Source organism: Rutidosis leptorrhynchoides, chromosome 2 (assembly GCF_046630445.1).
Source record: "Rutidosis leptorrhynchoides isolate AG116_Rl617_1_P2 chromosome 2, CSIRO_AGI_Rlap_v1, whole genome shotgun sequence".
NCBI classification, from domain to species: domain Eukaryota; kingdom Viridiplantae; phylum Streptophyta; class Magnoliopsida; order Asterales; family Asteraceae; genus Rutidosis; species Rutidosis leptorrhynchoides.
Genome location: NC_092334.1, coordinates 591,967,030 through 591,986,321, shown reverse-complemented (window position 1 = coordinate 591,986,321; position 19,292 = coordinate 591,967,030). Strand labels below are relative to the sequence as shown.

General features: G+C 30.9%; 2 protein-coding genes across 2 annotated transcripts; one reads left to right on the top strand and one right to left on the bottom strand.

The window, feature by feature from the left end:
* Window positions 1-2,171: 2,171 nt before the first annotated feature.
* LOC139893343 (protein ABIL2-like) lies at window positions 2,172-6,902 on the top strand. Its single transcript, XM_071876502.1, has 11 exons — window positions 2,172-2,279; window positions 3,193-3,280; window positions 3,801-3,892; window positions 3,993-4,075; window positions 4,166-4,316; window positions 4,689-4,788; window positions 4,926-5,018; window positions 5,589-5,631; window positions 5,719-5,807; window positions 5,903-6,048; window positions 6,522-6,902. Exons 3-11 carry the CDS (start codon window positions 3,815-3,817, stop codon window positions 6,687-6,689), a joined length of 951 nt encoding a protein of 316 aa, XP_071732603.1. The 5' UTR covers window positions 2,172-2,279; window positions 3,193-3,280; window positions 3,801-3,814; the 3' UTR covers window positions 6,690-6,902.
* A 131-nt stretch (window positions 6,903-7,033) lies between these two features.
* On the bottom strand, window positions 7,034-10,390 carry LOC139893342 (uncharacterized). The gene is made up of 5 exons (XM_071876501.1): window positions 10,273-10,390; window positions 8,364-8,466; window positions 7,568-7,640; window positions 7,421-7,476; window positions 7,034-7,274 (listed from the first exon to the last, which is right to left on the bottom strand). The coding sequence occupies exons 2-5, from the start codon at window positions 8,414-8,416 to the stop codon at window positions 7,160-7,162; spliced, it is 297 nt and encodes a 98-aa protein (XP_071732602.1). The 5' UTR covers window positions 8,417-8,466; window positions 10,273-10,390; the 3' UTR covers window positions 7,034-7,159.
* Window positions 10,391-19,292: the final 8,902 nt, after the last annotated feature.

Here is a 19,292-nt window from a genome sequence, read left to right as displayed (position 1 = left end):
ACCACCTTAAATTTGTCATACACCACCAAATAAATTATATGGACATTTATACCCTTCATTTGGTGGTGTATGACAAATTTAATAGTGTAAAAGAAAGGGTAAAAATGTTTAAATAATTAATTTGGTGGTGTATGGCAAATTTGAAGTGGTGTACGGATCAACCCCTATTATATTATATAAGACCATTAGGTTAAAAGCCCAATGCTCTACCAACTGAGCTATACACCCCAAAATACCAGTCATGAGCGATAGCGAAGCCTAGAGAGGCGGAAGCAGTAGCTTCTAGGACGAAGCCGAGCCACTAGTGGAGTGGCCAAGGGCCTAAATGAAGCGATTAAGCGTCGGGGGCTTTGCTGGCTTGCTGGCTAGCTCGTGCAATCAATAAAAAATGATTCGCGTTAGTAAGCTAGCTTTGTATGCTAAGCAAGCCTGGTTCTTTATTTCTTGTCTAGCAGAAACTAATCGAGCTCCGTTTGATCTCCCAGAAGCGGAAGCAGTAAACAAAAATAAAAATCCAACAAGTTTTCATGTCGCGTGTGCCGACGCCTTACTCCTCTTTAATCATTCGTCTCTCCCCCACACTACCCTACTTTTTCATCATTAGTAATCCCTATTGTCATTTTAATTTTATATAAAAATGTGTTTATAAAGAAGTAAATTTCATTAATACTCAGGCAGAAGCTGTCGAGTGTCTAGGAGGTCTATCAGCCTTATCAACATTTGCCTGATTTAGCAAGTCAAAAAGGTTAAAACGTAAAAAAGGTTAGGAAACAACTAACAAAGTACTCACCAAGTCGAGGAGCTTCACACACTTCTCAAATGTCGGAGTCATCTTAAACATCTCCCAATAAATTGCCCTCAGAATCCCAAGCTGGACCTTCCTTGCACGAGCGCGTAATTTCGTCGAAAAAAGTGTTGTTACCCGATCGTTAGACATCTTGGAATATTTTTAGCACTCCAATTGCTCGATCAACAACTTTTATACCATGGAGTTGTTGAATTCCGTTTGAAATTGTGTTAGCGAGTTCTTGGTGCTTGTCATGCGTGGTATAATGTGTAAACGGGTTTACAAATGCTATAAGGTTGAAGGGATTACGGGACCAAGTAAGGATCAAGTAAAAAAATGATGAATCTCTCAAATTTGGCAAATCACACGTTTCGTGCGCATTAGGTGTTTTAGTGCGATGTGAGTTCAAATACAGACCCACACGCCTTTTAAGCTAACAACACGCACGGTGTGTGTAGCTTGTGTTGTGGAGCGTTTGATGTTAAAATCAAAATACCTCGGATAAATGCTCGATAACACGCACCATGCACGGACCACGGACCAAGACACACCGTGCGTGGTTCGTTGACAAAGGGCATTATTGTTATTATGAAAATTTAAGGACATATCTTGCGATTTAAAAATAATTTTTCAAAAGACGATAAAATGAACGCCCTTGTGAATTGGTAATGGGCCCCGTAGAGGTAAAAGGATGTTGTTGGTTTGTGTGTTTAACTTTTTCATGCTTATTCTTTTATTTAATTAAGCCCAAATACACAATTTGACATCCCCATATCATTTTGTCTCCAATCAATATCACATGAGCTTTTAGCTCACAAATGTCATAAATCTTCAACAGTACCACACAACACTAAAGAGTACAACATAGCAAATTAGCAATGTTAATATTTTATACGTACTTTTAATTTATGCTTGTTTATAAAGATGCTACATATCTATGCAGACAATACAGTAAATGGTTTATATATATATAGAGTATAGTCCATAACCAACCAAACTAATGCAAAATCCATTAATATTAATATTTATAGCAATAAAAGTATACCAGAGTCAGAGTGGACTTTCGTGTTCATTGATTTGGACATATTATTTAGGTATTTCTCCATTTATTTATTTATTTATTTATTTAAAATGATTCAATTTATATTTATATTTTACATTATTTAAGTAAAAAGACCAACAAACGTGCTTCCCTCAATGCTATCTTCCATCACTCTCTTTTTCTTCTTCTTGTTCCCACTTTCTCTTTTTCTAAAAATATAAACTTCCATTTTTTTCAAGAATTCTTGAATTCCACATAAACCACCTAAATTATTGTTGTCTTTTTATACTGTTTTTGGTCAAACCCATTTTTCTTTAATAAACCACATTATTCTCTGTTAAATGTGTACTTAGTTGTCTATTTAATTTGAATTCCATTCGTCTAATTTAACGTGTAAGACCATTGTTACTTTCTAATTCCGTTGCTGCTGGTTCTAATCCCAATTACCAGGTCAGATAAAGTTTCAATCTTTATGGTGTTTTAATTCATGGGTTTTTTTTGGATGTTCAATATATATATTTATTTATTTATTTATTTTTGTGAAATTATGATCGTTACGTCAGAAATGTAATGGGTATTGGTGTAATGTTCTGCTCTTGAATGGATTTAAGTCACAATTTTAATATTTTCTCTGTAGGGTTTATTTTTTGTATTACTCAGTAATTTTTATTTTTTGGGGTTGTTGCATAATTCTTATGTTTATAAAAAATTTTAAATTTTTATGCTAAAATCATACTGTAATGGGTATGGGTTTATGTTTCTTTTTAAAGAAACCGAATGGTTTCTTTTTTTGTTTTTGTTTTTTTAGTATAAATTATGTTTTGCTAGTGAGTTTTTGTTGTTTTCCTGAGACATTGATAGTATTCTGAAAGACTGTTGAGTGCTGCAATAGTTATTAAGGGTACAAAGTTCTGTTTTTTTATAGATGTTTTTACCCTTTTTCAAGAATCCAATGAGGTTTATTATAAAAAGATGCTTACTTTGATTCCTTTATGGATTCTATATGAGTATCATTTGTTTCTACTTTGTCCTTGGTGCTCATGGTTTAGAAACATCTATAATATAATATAATAATTAGAGAATTTATTTTACATTTTGTTATATTTGTGGTTGCTAAACAAGTATTGGTAAATTACTATGCTGTCGTGTTCTTCGCGACATATGTTATAAGTGGCTTAAAAATGATTCAATTTGTTAGTGCACGATTTGAACTTCGATTTCGTGTTTACAAGTTGTTTTGATGATCAATCAAAGTAGTAGATATGTGTGTGCGATGGTGTATGATGAAATTGATAAATAAACATAGATCTAAACAATAAACATGTAAAATTATTAATCAGATGTTCGTTACAATGGATTGTAGGTGTAATCAATACCAAGATTGGATTGATTCCACAAGCTTTCTTGAACTATTGGTGGGGATGGGGGATTGAGAGCAAACACACACAAAGGTGCTCTCTCAAAATGACTAAGGTTTTGGGGTTGGTGATTTGTGAGGTGTAACATTTTATTTATACCTCATACAATGTTACAATTAATTACACAAATCACCCTTAAACGTTTAATGATCAAACCTAAATGCGTTTATTTAATTGACAACGAAACTCGTATCTAAATTGTTAGGATTTTATCCCAACACAATTTTGTAGCTGTTTCACTTTTTAACATTTATTTCTTGATTTCTTGATATATAATCTTTAGACTGGATTATGGCCTCAAAGATTGACACTTGCATAAGGTTATGGGTTCAAGTCTAGCAGTGAACATTATATATATATATATATATATATATATATATATATATATATATATATATATATATATATATATATATATATATATAATATTTGTGGAAAAAATCGTGTTGAGTTTTTTTCTTCTTTTTTCTTTTCTTTCTTAAATTTTTTAAAGCTTTTTAAGCATATTGTTTGTTCTAAAGTATAATATTATTTACCATGTTATGAATTCCAGAAAGATTTTGTTCCATGGAGACACTAGCATCACCAGCCAACTACGATGAGATCGCTATGCAGCAAAGTTTGTTATTTAATGACGGTCTTAAGGCAAATATATCTTCATGTTCTTCACGTTTATTTCTAATTGTTGTTTAACTCTTTTGGTTTATATAAGTATCATCTCTTTTTATGTTTAATTCTGCTTCAGGATTTGAAGAATCTGCGAAAACAACTTTACGCGGCTGCTGAATATTTTGAATTATCTTACACAAATGATGACCAAAAACAATTGTGAGTATTTGATTGAATAAATAGTGACTGATCTAAAATTAAATATGTTTTAGTAAATTTATCTCACTTTACCTTTTTATGCTGTTGCAGAGTGGTTGACACCTTAAAAGATTATACCTTGAAAGCTCTAGTCAATACGGTTGACCATTTGGGCGCTGTATCATGTAAAGTTAACGATCTTTTAGGTGAAAAGGTGAATGAAGTTTATGAAACAGAGCTTCGAGTATCATGCATTCAACAGGTAACTTATCATTTAGTGTGTGTTTGCATCTTCAAAGGTGCGTTTGAAAGCGATTCTATGTTACATATAAATACGATAATCATTTGTAACAAAATAGTTTGTATAAGTTCGTGTTTGATTGCGCTCATGTTGTTTGAACGTTGTAATAATCAGATGTGCAAGTGTTCAGGAAAAAAATGACTTGTTAAGGAGATTATTTAGATATGGGGTTTGATAACGACAACCCTTAGGGTTGCCGTTTAGATGCATTTTATGTATTGTTCAATTACATAGCAGTTTTTAAAAAGTACAAGTCTTTTTTGCACCTTAATGACAACCGATTTATATACTGACATGAAGTTTTGACTGAATTAGTTGCGGTTTGTATTTCAGAGATTAAGTATATGCCAGGGTTGTTTTGACCACGAAGGTCTCGCTCAGCAGTCGTCGTTGATAAGTACTCCCAAGCACCATAAAAGATACATCTTGCCCGGTAATCACAAATTTATTTTTCTTGAAATAATTTAATTATTTATTGATTTGATATACTTTTTCTTTGCTTTTCTACTTATTATAATATGTAGTCAAGGAAATAGATGAATGTTGACTTATAGTGATCGTAATGTTCAGTTGGAGAGACAATGCAAGGTGGTATCCGCACTAAATCAAAGTATCATGGATGCAATTTAGACGATGAAGATGACTGGCATGAGTTTAAAAACGGTATAAACAAACAGCTCACTTTTTTTTCCTAGTAAAATGTTCAATCATATCTTATTAATGTTAAATCAGTTATATACTGAGATGCCTTGAATCCTAACCCGAATAAGAGGAATAACAGCAATCTCTGGACCGTGTTTTTATCTCAAATGGGTCAAATAATATAAATACAGCAAAAAGAGTAACATGTCAAATGGGCTAAACAGCTTAAAGTTGTGCGAAGTGTATTTTTAATCCGTAAATTTTCATAAACCATTCAATTAAAATACTTAAGATCAAGTCATTTTTTATTCAACAATATAGTTTTGGTTATGATATATGTGAAATCTTACTTGCAGCATACTGCACCTCACCTTAGATACTGCAAGTGCATTTTGAGGAGTAAAATGTGTTAATTTAAAAAAAATTTGAGGATTTAAATTATAAAGGTTCCTCTCACAGTCTCATGCACATAAAACTTATGTGTAGCTAACATTATATAATTTAAGTATCTGTTAAAATCTAAAAACCAGTATCTTGTGTGTATTGATTGTCTTTTGCTTATGGATTTATGGGTGTGTTTTCTGTTTACAGCCGTTCGAGCTACAATCAAAGAAGCCGCACCACCTTCAATCAGGTTAATTTTTTTACCCGATTTTCAATATTTCAGTTCTTGAAACTCGTATGCCTAATCTAAAAAATTAAACTGATTATATAACTGTAGAAAAGGGCGATCACCATCTCCTTCCCCACAACCTACACAGCAGTTTGGATCATTTGCTTTCACTGGTGGAGTGACCCGAAAAGATTTAGGTACTAATGCATTCATTTAACATCTTCTAATTGTTTTCCGTAAGTTATAATTATCGATAAGCTTCACAAATGATGTTATTCGGATGATGAATCAGAGAAAAGATCAACTTCACCACGAAGATTTTCTCTTTTGCGTACCGGGTCTATGATTGTTCGATCAACGACTCCTAATTCGAGACCAAATTCACGACCCACAACACCCAATCCAAGTAGACCGACAACTCCCATCGGCCGACAAAGGGTAACGTGCTTACTTAAACTATTGATATTGATACTTTTTCGTGTTAAAGTTGTATAATTTATAAAGATTTTTCTATAGATGGCCCTTAGGGTTGTCGTTAAGGTGCAAAAAAGACTTGTACTTTTCAGTAACCCCGTGTAAAAGTCAACATTAACCAACCACTTTGTAGAACTCATTAATGCACCTTAACGAAGCCCTAAGAACTGTTGTTAAAAAAAATCCAAATTTATATTCTTAGTTGAACACCAAGTTCTTCAATTTTTTGTGATGCACTACAAGTCTACATCATAGATTTTTTTTATTTAGCCATCAAACTTCTATTGAAAACATACATAATTCTACTAATTTTAAGCTAAAAAGTAGTCTATTTGATCTCAACATGGTAAAATATGGACCTTTTTCGTTTTATGCACTTAAAGTACTAAACTTTTTGTGTTTTTGCTAATCTTTTTGACACAATGGTTCACATGTAGCTTTCAGAGTCCCGAAAATCAGCTTCAATGCGTATGCCGAGTGATAAAGACACGTCAAAAGACAACGACCAGATACCAAGCAAAAGTAAACGTCTACTCAAGGCATTGCTTAGCAGGCGCAAGTCTAAAAAAGACGACACCCTATACACTTATTTGGATGAATATTAAATCTCATTCATCAGCAGAAGTTGAAGATATGGGTGAGTGATAAAATGGCCCAAAAGCTTTTTGGTGATTAGCTGTGTGCTTATTATTGTCTTATTGTTTATGCAGCAATTAAAATGTATCATTCCCATATGCTTTACCCCTGTAATCTTAAAACACTTTCGTTTCTAAATTCCGGTCATTATATACCGACAGTCTTTAATGTTAGCCACAGTGGTCGATATCACGTAACGTGTTTTTGCTTTGACATATATGATTACAGGTTGCTCTGCTCAAATGTATTGCTGTTAGTTTAGTTTATGCAGATTATAAAAATCGAGATCTAAATCACAAATAGGATGTCCCCAAAACCAAACATATGTTGCAACAAACAATTAAAATTCCACAAATATATATAGCTAACTAATAGATATTACATAAAAGTTTAAACAAAAGAGAGTGAATAGGAATAAAACTACAATAAACTTGTATGGCTAAAATGCCATGTCACCACCAAATTGTTCAATTGTTTTTGTAGCGAGCGTTAACACGTCCACAAGGGCGCTATATGATGCCCGGAGAAATCTAGCTTCAACCGCTTCAAAATGTCTGTAACAAAATACTTAAAAATATTAGTACGATGCATGATTGATGCATGATTAACGGGTCATATGTCAACACTAATTTCAAAACTCCAAAGTCAAATAAACAGTTAATTGATGATATTTTAAACTGGCACAAATATGGAAACTCACACTGAAAGTTTCCCATCAGAAAAAGACATCACCCGTCTCACTTTATCGGGCTGTAGCTGAATAAAAAAAAAATGATAATTGTAAAGATAAGCACGCATAATGCCGTTTTAAGTAAATTGTCACAATGAATCATTAAATAAACAATACCTCCTTATCAACTGCAAGGGTTGAATATACTATGCGAGCTTTTTCCTCAGACTTGAAATCTACTTCCAGATTACTGTTCACAAAATCTTACATTATATTAATTACATTTGCCAAATCTTATTGCATTTTAATTATAATTTTTATTTTTATTTTTATCACCTGGTTCTTGTATATCATAGTATGTGGACACTTTGGGTCCAATAATCCACATGAATCATGCAAAGGGGTTTTGAGTGCGTTCCCCCTTATGGAGGACAAAAGTTGTTTGACTATATGTACTCATAATTAACGGATGCATTCTATGGTTAACTAAAGTTATAATTAACCTTTAGCAATGACAAAATAGTAATTCTAAACATTATTGTACAAATATTTATTATCAGTTCCTAGTAAGAGAAAATGAAAAAACTAACAAAATTTGATATAAAGAGGAAAAGGGTTCACAATCAATGAAATGGAACAAATATGAAATACTTGATATATAATGACATGAATATCTTGATTATATACTAGTTCCAGCTAAAAGTGATATGGTCAATTATGGGTGGTTTTATTCAAGTAGTAAAAATATTTGGTGACCAAATTGTCTACAATTATGGCCTATAATTTTCACTAAGCTAATTGGAAACAAGATGATGACGAATAAAGCGCAAGGTTTATGATATCACTTTTTAAAGTAAATTAAAGCATTATAAACTTTTATAAAATAGACAAATAGTATAAGCTAAAAAAAAAAAAAAAAAACTTAAAAGTATAATTACATGCTAGGCCTTTGTAAGCATATAAAGAGACTCACCAGCTGAACTCCCATGGAGAGGAAGTGGATTTTTGGGCATCTGTAGCATCCATTTTTTTAAGTCTCCTTCGTTAAGTTAAAACAGAGCTGGTTTAAATCAACACTGCTAATAATGAATTACCAATATTTAGTTAGTAATTTTGTTGATTTTTAAACAAAGATTTATATAAACTCCACCTAAAATTACAACATTTATATAAACGGACTTTGGGTGCATCAAGAAAAGTAATCTATCTTGTTTGATAACAAGTTAAAGGTTAGATCGCGCTTTGCTACTATTTTTTTATAAGTGTATGTATTTGTAAATACCCAAAAAAAAAAAAAAATTACTACTATTAGAATAGTGACCCAGCCTATGTATGTGGTAAAAAAAAAGGTTACTTTTGATGAATAGTGGCAAAGTCAATCAGGTGGCTAGGATCACTATCATCCTTAGTATGTAGAGGTAATATACATGGCCAACAGCTTATTTGTATGTAATCCCAAGCTGGATAACAATTTTCAATCTCCAGAAACACAGAAAAGAAAACAATTCTTAGAATTTGTAATCTGCAACAACCATAAAAAGAGTGATAATTCTTGAAAGAAAAATAAATACAAAGTAAAACAACTATCTGTTATGATAATATTGGAAGTTTGCATATAAGACCATTTATATCCCAGCGTAAGCAAGAGGCATTAAATTAGGTGGAATTCAAGGTGTCAGCTCTCTGACGCCCCTGACGCCTCTAAGACTGTTTCTAACCGTGACTGTAACGTCAAAGGCAAGTGATGTACATTTTGGATGATGTGGCAAGGTCAAGAGTTGAAGTTTTTTGAAATAGAGTGTTAAATTTGAGTGTTAAATTTTGTGGTGGGTGATCTGGTAAAATATTATTGCTAGTTGGTATAAAATATATTAATTAATAATATATATAAAAATATGTGGCGAAATCTGATTGGCTGAAAAAAATTGACACACAACTTCTTTTACTGTCACTTTTTTGACTAACGCCCCAGGGTGTCAAAATTTGACGCCGCGTTAGGGGCGTCAAGGGTGTCAAACACATGACACATTGGATTCCACGTATTTTGACGGGCAAATCTCACGCTGCGCTGGGAGCAGCCTAACGGGGCGTCACCCGTAAAGCTGAAGGGGCGTCAGTCACAAATCTGAATGAAAAAAGGAACGCGTCTGAATTTTTTTAACTAATCAGAATCCACAATTAATTTTTATATATTACTAATCATATTTTACCACATCATCCTCAACAAATTTAACACTCAAATTTAGCTTCACTTCATGACCTTGACACATCACTCAAAAAGTATACCATTTGACTACACATCACAGCTAGGGCTAGAAATGGTCTAATGAGTATGTCAACCCCGAGTTATTGATGAACTTGGGAATGCAGTTTAATTAAGCCATTAGGTACAGTTGCTATTAGATTAGAGGCATAGCAGCCACTAATTATACCAGTAATCAAATTCTCAACATCTATGCAATTATGAATGTAGATTAGTTAAAGTTGTTACACAACTGACCAATTTATGCATATATAGTTCCTTTATTTCCTGAAAAGCAAATATAGTACTATACTTTATGCATATAAAGTGAAACTCGATGTCAGTTTTAAGTTGAATATATGTATAATAATGTATACTGGTTCAACAAGATTCAACTAATTTTAACGATAAATAAAAATAATCATCATACATCAATCAAGGAATTAACATCAGCAACTTTAGCTCTCTATATCACAGTCTATAGCTACTAATTAGGAAATCAAAACTAATAAGGGAACTAGGGAAGGTAAGCAGCACAAGAGCAAAACAGAATAATATAATAATATAATAATAAGAATAATAATAATAGATAAAATAAAATAATGACAAATAACCTGCCAAAGGAAACGAATAAGTTTACCTCGTCCTTAGAACTAAATATTAACTGATGACAGAAACAGACGGCGGCTGGAGGCCGGCGACGGTAACTAATCGCCGGTAAATATAACTCTAATAAACCAAATAAAAGGATGTTGTTAATAGTTGGGACTCTTGAAATTGAAGATGATGTCATGATGGTAATGGACTCGTTTAATGGGCTTAAAAGCTCTTAGGAAGCTCGTCGGCCCACAACTCCATTTTAAGGTTTACTTCTTGAGTTCTTGGTTACTCCATTTGTTACTAGTCTGAGACGTGAGTGTGTGTAAGTGGGTCAATCGCACAAGTACTCAAATGTTAAAAGGGCTCAAAATTTTAAAAGATCCTTAGATTATTCGTTATTCTTTCATTGATCGAAATAAAAAACACATCAATTCTAAAACAATTTTAGTAGAGAATAGTTAAGTATGATGAGATGACATTTATTTAAAACACTTTGACGCGGTTTCTTTAAAAAAAATTTAGTTTATTGATTACTCTCGGTAATACTAAATTATTATGTGTAATGAAAATTTTAAATTAGACGAGGGCCCATTTTATATATCGAACATGACCTTCAAAAGTCAAAACTAATGAGACAGCCCTCTTACTTGTTAGAAACAGGGTATGTAAACAGATAATCCGGATATTTCTAGAATCGTGAAACACTTTTCTAATTGAATATTCCGACCCTCCTTGTCTCGGGTTACACGAAATTTCAATTGGGATAAGACTAGAAATGCAAATTGTTTCCAGACAAGAAGAATGCGATTTATGTGTATAGATTTGTGTGTTCGTTCTGTATGAAATTGAATAAGAATGAAAGCAGTTTTTTTCAAAACTGATTATATAAAACAGTTTAGGCGGTTAACAAATGAATGGTTATGACGGTTGAAAAAGGAGCGGGAAAAACGTTTTATTTAAACGTTTCATTAAAACGTATCACTCAAAACGTTTTTGTTTCGGGGCTCTGCCCCTTGGACCCCGCCAGGGGCGCTGCCCCTTGGACCCCGCAAGGGGGCGCAGCCCCCTTGACCCCGCCATTACCGTGCGCCAGTGTCTAGTTCACTCTTATGGGCGTGCACTCCGCACTCACCGAACCCATGTTAAGTATCACTAGTCAACTCCTGCTTTCTAGTAAATCACAATCAGCTAAAATGTTAGTTGGATGACACTAAAATCACCAACATTACTAGTGTATTCGTTAAAAAAAATAAAATAAAAAAAAAACTATTTTGCTTTTTGCAAAAAACTACTGTCACCAAACCAAAGGTTATATTTTTCGCTTCCTTTTTGTTATGTATGGAGTAGTTTTAATTTTATATATATATATATATATATATATATATATATATATATATATATATATATATATATATATATATATATATATATATATATTAAAGTGTGACTGAGCTAATGTACTCCATTTGTCTGGTATGCTTTTGGGGTTCAGTATCTTTTTTGCTTCTGATGCTTTCAATTTAGTTGTGTAGTTTGTTGGTTTTTTTATGTGGTGGATCTAGGTGTCTTGGTTGCTGTTTGGGTGAGTTCTTTGAGGCTAATATAGTAATATGTTACATGACTAGTTAGTTTATATTGCTCTTGCTAGATTTAGGGGGTTTTGTGGTGTCGGGTGTTTAGAGAGCGGGTTATACAACTGCGAGAGATAATTGCGTGAGTGATTTAGTCTTCCTAGGTGATCCCAGACTGCTGTTAAAAAAAATGAAACAATTACAGTATAAAAGTATAAACTGTGTTGATGGGCTCATAGACGATTCAATTGGTTAAATAGAATGTGCATATGAGGTGTTGACAAAGAGCCATTTTTTCTGGTGAAACTGGCAAACTGCAGTTGATGGGCTCATTAACAGTTTTTGTAGTCATCAACACTCTCTAGTCTGTGACAACCCGGAAATTTTCAATCAAATTTAAACTTTATCTTTATATTATTCCGACACGATAAGCAAAGTTTGTTAAGTTAAATCTCAAGAATTTTAAATTGTGTTCATACATTCATTATAACCTCGACCAAATTCAGACGATTCACGAACCGTTATATATAAATAAATATGTATATATATGTATATATATATATATATTATAACTTGAGAATATTAACAAAGTATTAAACGTATAATACTTTACATGATCGTATTTGTTTCAATATATTTATCGATGGAATTAGAAGATAATATCATATTGTTGATTTATCAGATACATTATGATATGATTACGGGTCTGTGTTATGAGGTCCACTGTGATTTAAGAAATCTATTCTTTTTGACAACATTCGGAAAATGGTAAAGTGATTTATAAGTAAGAACGTGAAGTGTAAATAACTTAGATGTTGGATATCGACAAGTTAAGTAACTCGACATTTTTCATTAAGATGATTTCATACGTTTATTTAACCTTTGAACTTTATCCCATGCTTCACCGACAAACTGTAATTTAAAAACTTGAAACCTATTATGAATATATATGATTCTACTTTTTTAAAACATTTTATGATATAACGATTTTCATTATTTTAACCTTTAAACAAAATGATTCTTAAAAATATATTTGGTTTTGGAAAACAAAATTATTATATTTATTTGATTTATTTTCAAACGTACAAAAACGTTTTCAGTTTAAAAAGAACTTTATTATTAAAACGTATATAACTTTTATAAATATCTAGAACCACTTTTGACAACTCATTACTTAACCAGTATGATAAAGATAACGATATTTATATTTTATTTTATTAAATATATATAACGATTTAAATTAATATTATATATATTTATACGCGTATTATACGTACATAGTTTTATACTTTTACTATACTTAAACTTTACCTTTACTTTATTTTTACTTTACTTTAACTTTAATAATTCACTTTAATAATTCATACTTTAATAATTCACTTTAATAATTCATACTTTAATAATTCACTTTAATAATTCATACTTTAATAATTCACTTTAATAATTCATACTTTAATAATTCACTTTAATAATTCATACTTTAATAATTCACTTTAATAATTCAAAAATCTATTATAAATAGAATTCAATAGGTTTCATTATTTTATAGAAACTTGAAAATATTTTTCTCTAAACTCTCTCAATCGATTTACATATATATATTTACTCCGTATTATTTCAAGATATTATTAGTATACATACAATATTACGTCAGAGTGCTGTCCGAGTGATTTCGAAATTGTTTTTCGAGTGGGATTGGATTAAGGAAATTATGGGTTATAGCTGTGGAGGTGATTGGTATGGTTCATGGGTATGCTCGTGAGGTCAATATAGTGTTTATCATCTCCGTTGCATCTACGTACCTTTCCTACAATATTGAATCTCAATATTGATACGTGATTACTCATAATTTAACTTTTACATACTAATAGTGTATCCCTGACTAGTGCTCGAGTATATAGGATTATGCATGTTTGTACTTTTGATATTGCCTTTAGTTAGGTTATGTTGAATCCTAAATTAGTTATATATGCGACTGAGATAAGGTATAAGATATGCATGTCGTTGGAAAGCTAGCGAAAAATTAAGAACTTTTCATTTAGATATCGAATGATTTCGATGAACTGATTTGAAGTTATAGTCCATCGAATTTTTGTATTATTATTAAAAATGATTATTATTATCGTCGTTATTATCGTCGTTCTAGTTTTATCTTATTATTATTATTATTATCTTTATCAATAAAAGGATTTATCATTAAAAATTGTTATTTTTTTTATTATTACTATCGTTATTATCGTTAAAGTTATAATTAGTATTATTATTATTATTATTATTATTATTATTATTATTATTATTATTATTGGTATTATTATTATTATTATCATTATTAATATATATATCATTATTTAAAATTGGTTATTGTTATTGTTATTATTATTATTACTACTATATTATCATTAAGATAATTATTAGTATTATCGTTAATAATGTTATAGTAACTATCATTATTAATATTAGTGTAATTAAAACAAATATTTGTAACACCTAATTATTTTGATTACTATTATTATCATTATTACGAACACGATATAAAAGACGATTAAAAGCTATTAAACGAAACGATTAGGAAATAATGGGTAAGAGTATCATGATGAAATTAAAATATTATAAGATATTGATTTAGATAAAATTATCGTTCTTATTATTTTTATCATTACTATTATTATTAAAATTATCGTTAGTATTAAAACTATCATTTTAACAAAAATTATCATTTTAATAGAAATGTCATTGTTACTATAAAATATCATCATTATTATTATTTTAAATAGAATTATTATTTTAAAGATAATATTAAAAATTATCGTAAATATTAAAGTTATCATAATTAGAATTATCGTTTTATCATAATGTCATCTTAGTAATTATAAATATTGATATTTTTATAATAATAATTATTATTATAAAATAATACAACTTTTACTTACTATCATTATAGATATTATTTTATCAAATAAATATTTGATACAAACATATTTTACTACGTGTAATAACTTACTTTAATAATACGTATCATATTATCTTTATAATATTAAATGAACCCTATAAATTTTATTACTTAATATATATAAAAGTATATTTTATTATATAAATATAATATAAAATTTTATTTATTAATAAATAAATTATATTATTTACTCTAATAAATCTTTTAAAAATATTTAAAAATATAAAACGACGATATTTAAACTATATATTAATCATGTATAAATTTTTGGAAATTATTTTGAGTCAAATTTACTTTTGTTGACTTTTGCATATTAGTCTCGAGCATTAGGATTGTGGTACACTATGACTTGACCTAATTTGTTAGACAAATATTGACCAACACATAAATATATATAATTAATTTAGGTTCGTGAATCCGAGGCCAACCTTGCACTTGTTCAATGACGTTATATGTATTTTTACTACGAAATACAGTATGGTGAGTTTCATTTGCCTTTTTACCCTTTATATTTTTGGGACTGAGAATACATGCGCTTTTATAAATGTTTGACGAAATAGACACAAGTAATTGAAACTACATTCTATGGTTGAATTATCGAAATCGAATATGCCCCTTTTTATTAAAGTCTGGTAATCTAAGAATTAGGGAACAGACACCCTAATTGACGCGAATCCTAAAGATAGATCTATTGGGCCTAACAAACCCCATCCAAAGTGCCGGATGCTTTAGTACTTCGAAATTATATCATGTCCGAAGGAGGATCCCGGAATGATAGGGGATATTCTTATATGTATCTAGTTAATGTCGGTTACCAGGTGTTCACCATATGAATGATTATTTTTTGTCTCTATGCATGGGACGTATATTTATGAGAACTGAAAATGAAATTCTTGTGGTCTATTAAAATGATGGAAATAAATGATTATGATAAACTAATGAACTCACCAACCTTTTGGTTGATACTTTAAAGCATGTTTATTCTCAGGTGTTAAAGAAATCTTCCGCTGTGCATTTGCTCATTTTAAAGATATTACTTGGAGTCTTTCATAGCATATTTCGAAGAACGTTGCATTCGAGTCATTGAGTTCATCAAAGATTATTATTAAATCAATTTATAGTTGGATAGTGGATATTATGAAATAGTATGCATGCCTGTCAATTTTTGATGTAAAGAAAGATTGTCTTTTAAAAACGAATGCAATGTTTGTAAAATGTATCATATAGAGGTCAAATACCTCGCATTGTAATCAACTATTGTGAATCGTTTATAATGTATATGAACGGGTCCTTTCAGTTGGTATCAGAGCGGTGGTCTTAGCGAACCAGGTCTGCATTAGTGTGTCTAACTGATAAGTCGTTAGGATGCATTAGTGAGTCTGGACTTCGACCGTGTCTGCATGTCAAAAGTTTTGCTTATCATTTCTAGTCGGAAATCATCTGCTTATCATCCATAGGAAATTACCTGCTTATCATTATTAGTTGTGACGATCGATCCAAATCCATATGGACGAACACGTCATTCATTGATTTCATTGCGAGGTATTTGACCTCTATGTGATACGTTTTGTAACATTGCATTCGTTTGAAAAGGTATTTCATAAATGAATATATAAATTCCAGGTTTTTTTACATCTGATGATTCCTACGTATAGACAATCACCATTTAAATGGTTTACAATAATACATCTGTTGACAATACAGTCAAAATAAGATACATGGTAATGGTTTGATGAATGCAAGTTTCTTGTATATAGCATGTATGACTCCAAGTACATAACTTGTATCACGTATGAGCAAACAGCGGAAGACTTCTAGAAACCTGAGAATAAACATGCTTCAAGTGTCAACACAAAGGTTGGTGAGTTCATAGTTTTAATATTACACATAATCCGTATATCAATGTGGATTACAAAAGTTCAGTTGTTTCATTCAAAACGTTTATCATTATGTTTTAAATAAAAGGTGGACCACAAGATTTCAGTTGTTTCATCCGAAACGTTTATCAATCGGTTCTACAAAATTGAGCACCCTGGTAACTAAACTTTAACGTTTATATAATTTGTACCCTCTGTATAATCATCTTAATAATACACGCAAACCAACGTGTACGCTTCTCAAATAGCATACGTCCGTTAAAAGGCTAGCGCTCTAGCTCGAACGGGGATGTCAAGCCCTATGGATCCATATACTACTACTCGCGCCCACCAGTTCTTATAACTGGCAGTTACTAGTTACCAAAGTTAAGGGATTTTCGGTTCAAACTCAGTGTAGAATTTAGTATGTACTTGTATCCATTGCGTTTAAAATAAAGTGCATGTATTCTCAGCCCAAAAATATATTGCAAAAGCAATTAAAAAGGGATCAATGAAACTCACGCATATAAATATTGTATATCGGTTAATAAAGCATTTGCATGTATTCTCAGCCCAAAAATGTAGAGAGTAAAAGGGATCATATGAAACTCACGCATATAAATATTGTATATCGGTTAATAAAGCATTTGCATGTATTCGCAGTTAAAAATATATTTCAAAAGCATTTAATAAAGCAGTTGTAAAAATAGCGCATGTATTCTCAGTCCCAAAAATATAAAGAGTAAAAGGGAATCAAATGAACTCACTGTTTAATATTGATATACAATATTGCAGGAAAGCACGTAGACGCATCGGAGATGATAAACACGAGGTTTGATTCAGAAAAAAAATACCCCCGAACATTACCCATAACCTCCTTGGCAATAACCCATAATTTCCTTAGCTCTAGCTTGCTCGAAAACTCATTTTGAAAATTACTTGGACAGCACTCCGTCGTAATATTTGATGTACATTATTATTTTTGTATCGCAAAAATAATAACACTAATAATAAAAAAAAATAATAAGATTAATAATAATCTTATTAATAATAATAATAATAATAATAATAATAATAATATAAATAATAAATAAAATAAATACGGAGTAATATGTATGTGTGTGTTTTTTTTTTCTTTCTTTACTCGGCAGAAAATGTTGCAATTTATAGAACCTGGCCTGAAATCTGGAGTCATGCGACTCGCATGGAAATGGCCTTCTGGCCATGCGACTCGCATGAGGACCAGGGACAGCTCACATTGTTTTGGCTCCTAGCTTGTCGACATAATATAAAATAAATATAAATATATAAATAATTAATATAATTATTTATATATTATATTTTATTCTTGTGCATAGTAGACTTGTAATTTTTGTTCCGATAAGTCGTACGTCATCACTCGACTTATGTCCCGGTTCCGGTTTCTCGAACGCATTTTCGTACGCTTAGAAAACTTGCATTTTACATTTCGTGACACGTACCTTTGTCAAAATATAGCCTTAAATTATCCCTTAATTATATCACTCAAAGTGTATCTTAAACTTTCGAGTGTTTTGGTCATTTACTTCTATAAATCATCGTCTCGCTATTTGTTAAAACACATTTTTATAATAGTGATTTTCGAAATCACTGTAGCAAAGTCAATTTCACTGTAGCAAATAGTGATTTTCGAAAACACTGTAGCATTTTGAGTAATGTGGCAATTTGAAAACACTGTAACAAATTAGTGTTTAACTGGTTCATCTTAAACGCTTTAGTTAACTTATCTAAATATCAATTGAATCAATAAACGAATGTTACTATCGTTTATTATATATATGTATATATCTTTTTAATATACATAAATCAGTTTTTAAATACACATTGGAAGTTATTTATAAATAAATTTTAATAATAAATATTTCAACTTATCATATACATTCGAATAGATATTTAAACCAATAAGTTTAATGTACGGTATCAAACAATTAATACATTGTTACCTTTTCATGTTATAGTATATATGTATCTATTTACATATAATTGTTCGCGAATCGTCGAAAACAACCGAAGGGTATTTAAATATATAAAAGTAATTCAAAAATTTTGAGATTCAGTTTTACAGACTTTGCTTATCGTGTCGGAAATGTTAATCATACAAAGATTAAGTTTAAATTTAGTCGAAATTTCTGGGTCATCACATTAGTCTATACACGTCTTGCTACATTAATTGCATGAGTAGTGTATAGACAAACTTCATATCTTAGCGTATCTGCTAAATCATATCTTATCGTATCTGTTACTTTAAACTTTACCTGACATACCCCGCAAATTCCTCCGTAATCTATGAAATCTTTTGATCTCTATATATAGATATCCTATGTAAATAGAATACCACCCGATAGCCAAAAAAATCATTTTTATATCGAAAATCCTTTATCCAATCGTACGAAATGGAATTTGTCATCAGTTCAAGTCACTTTGGATTCCGAAATGGAATCTCACTCAAGCTCCGAAAGCAGTGTGACCGGAATGGATCAACCAATCAGTCATCACCTATTCTGGATGAATTGGGGATGGGTTTGTAGCCTCCTCAATCATTGGAAACAAGAAGAAGGCGATCCTTTCCATCCACCACATTGCCCTATTGGCGAAGAACCTGAAGCACTTACCGGCGAACCTGTTCGAGACACCATTTTCTCTC

Excerpts from the sequence above, each read along its gene's own strand:
- LOC139893343 (XM_071876502.1), top strand. The coding sequence starts at position 3,815 with ATGGAGACACTAGCATCACCAGCCAACTACGATGAGATCGCTATGCAG. Across the intron at positions 4,789-4,925 it reads TAAAAGATACATCTTGCCCG|TTGGAGAGACAATGCAAGGT; the intron begins GTAATCACAAAT and ends CGTAATGTTCAG. Across the intron at positions 6,049-6,521 it reads CTCCCATCGGCCGACAAAGG|CTTTCAGAGTCCCGAAAATC; the intron begins GTAACGTGCTTA and ends GTTCACATGTAG.
- LOC139893342 (XM_071876501.1), bottom strand. The coding sequence starts at position 8,416 with ATGGATGCTACAGATGCCCAAAAATCCACTTCCTCTCCATGGGAGTTC. Across the intron at positions 7,641-8,363 it reads TCTCCATGGGAGTTCAGCTG|TAATCTGGAAGTAGATTTCA; the intron begins GTGAGTCTCTTT and ends TTTTGTGAACAG. Across the intron at positions 7,275-7,420 it reads TCTGATGGGAAACTTTCAGT|ACATTTTGAAGCGGTTGAAG; the intron begins GTGAGTTTCCAT and ends ATTTTGTTACAG.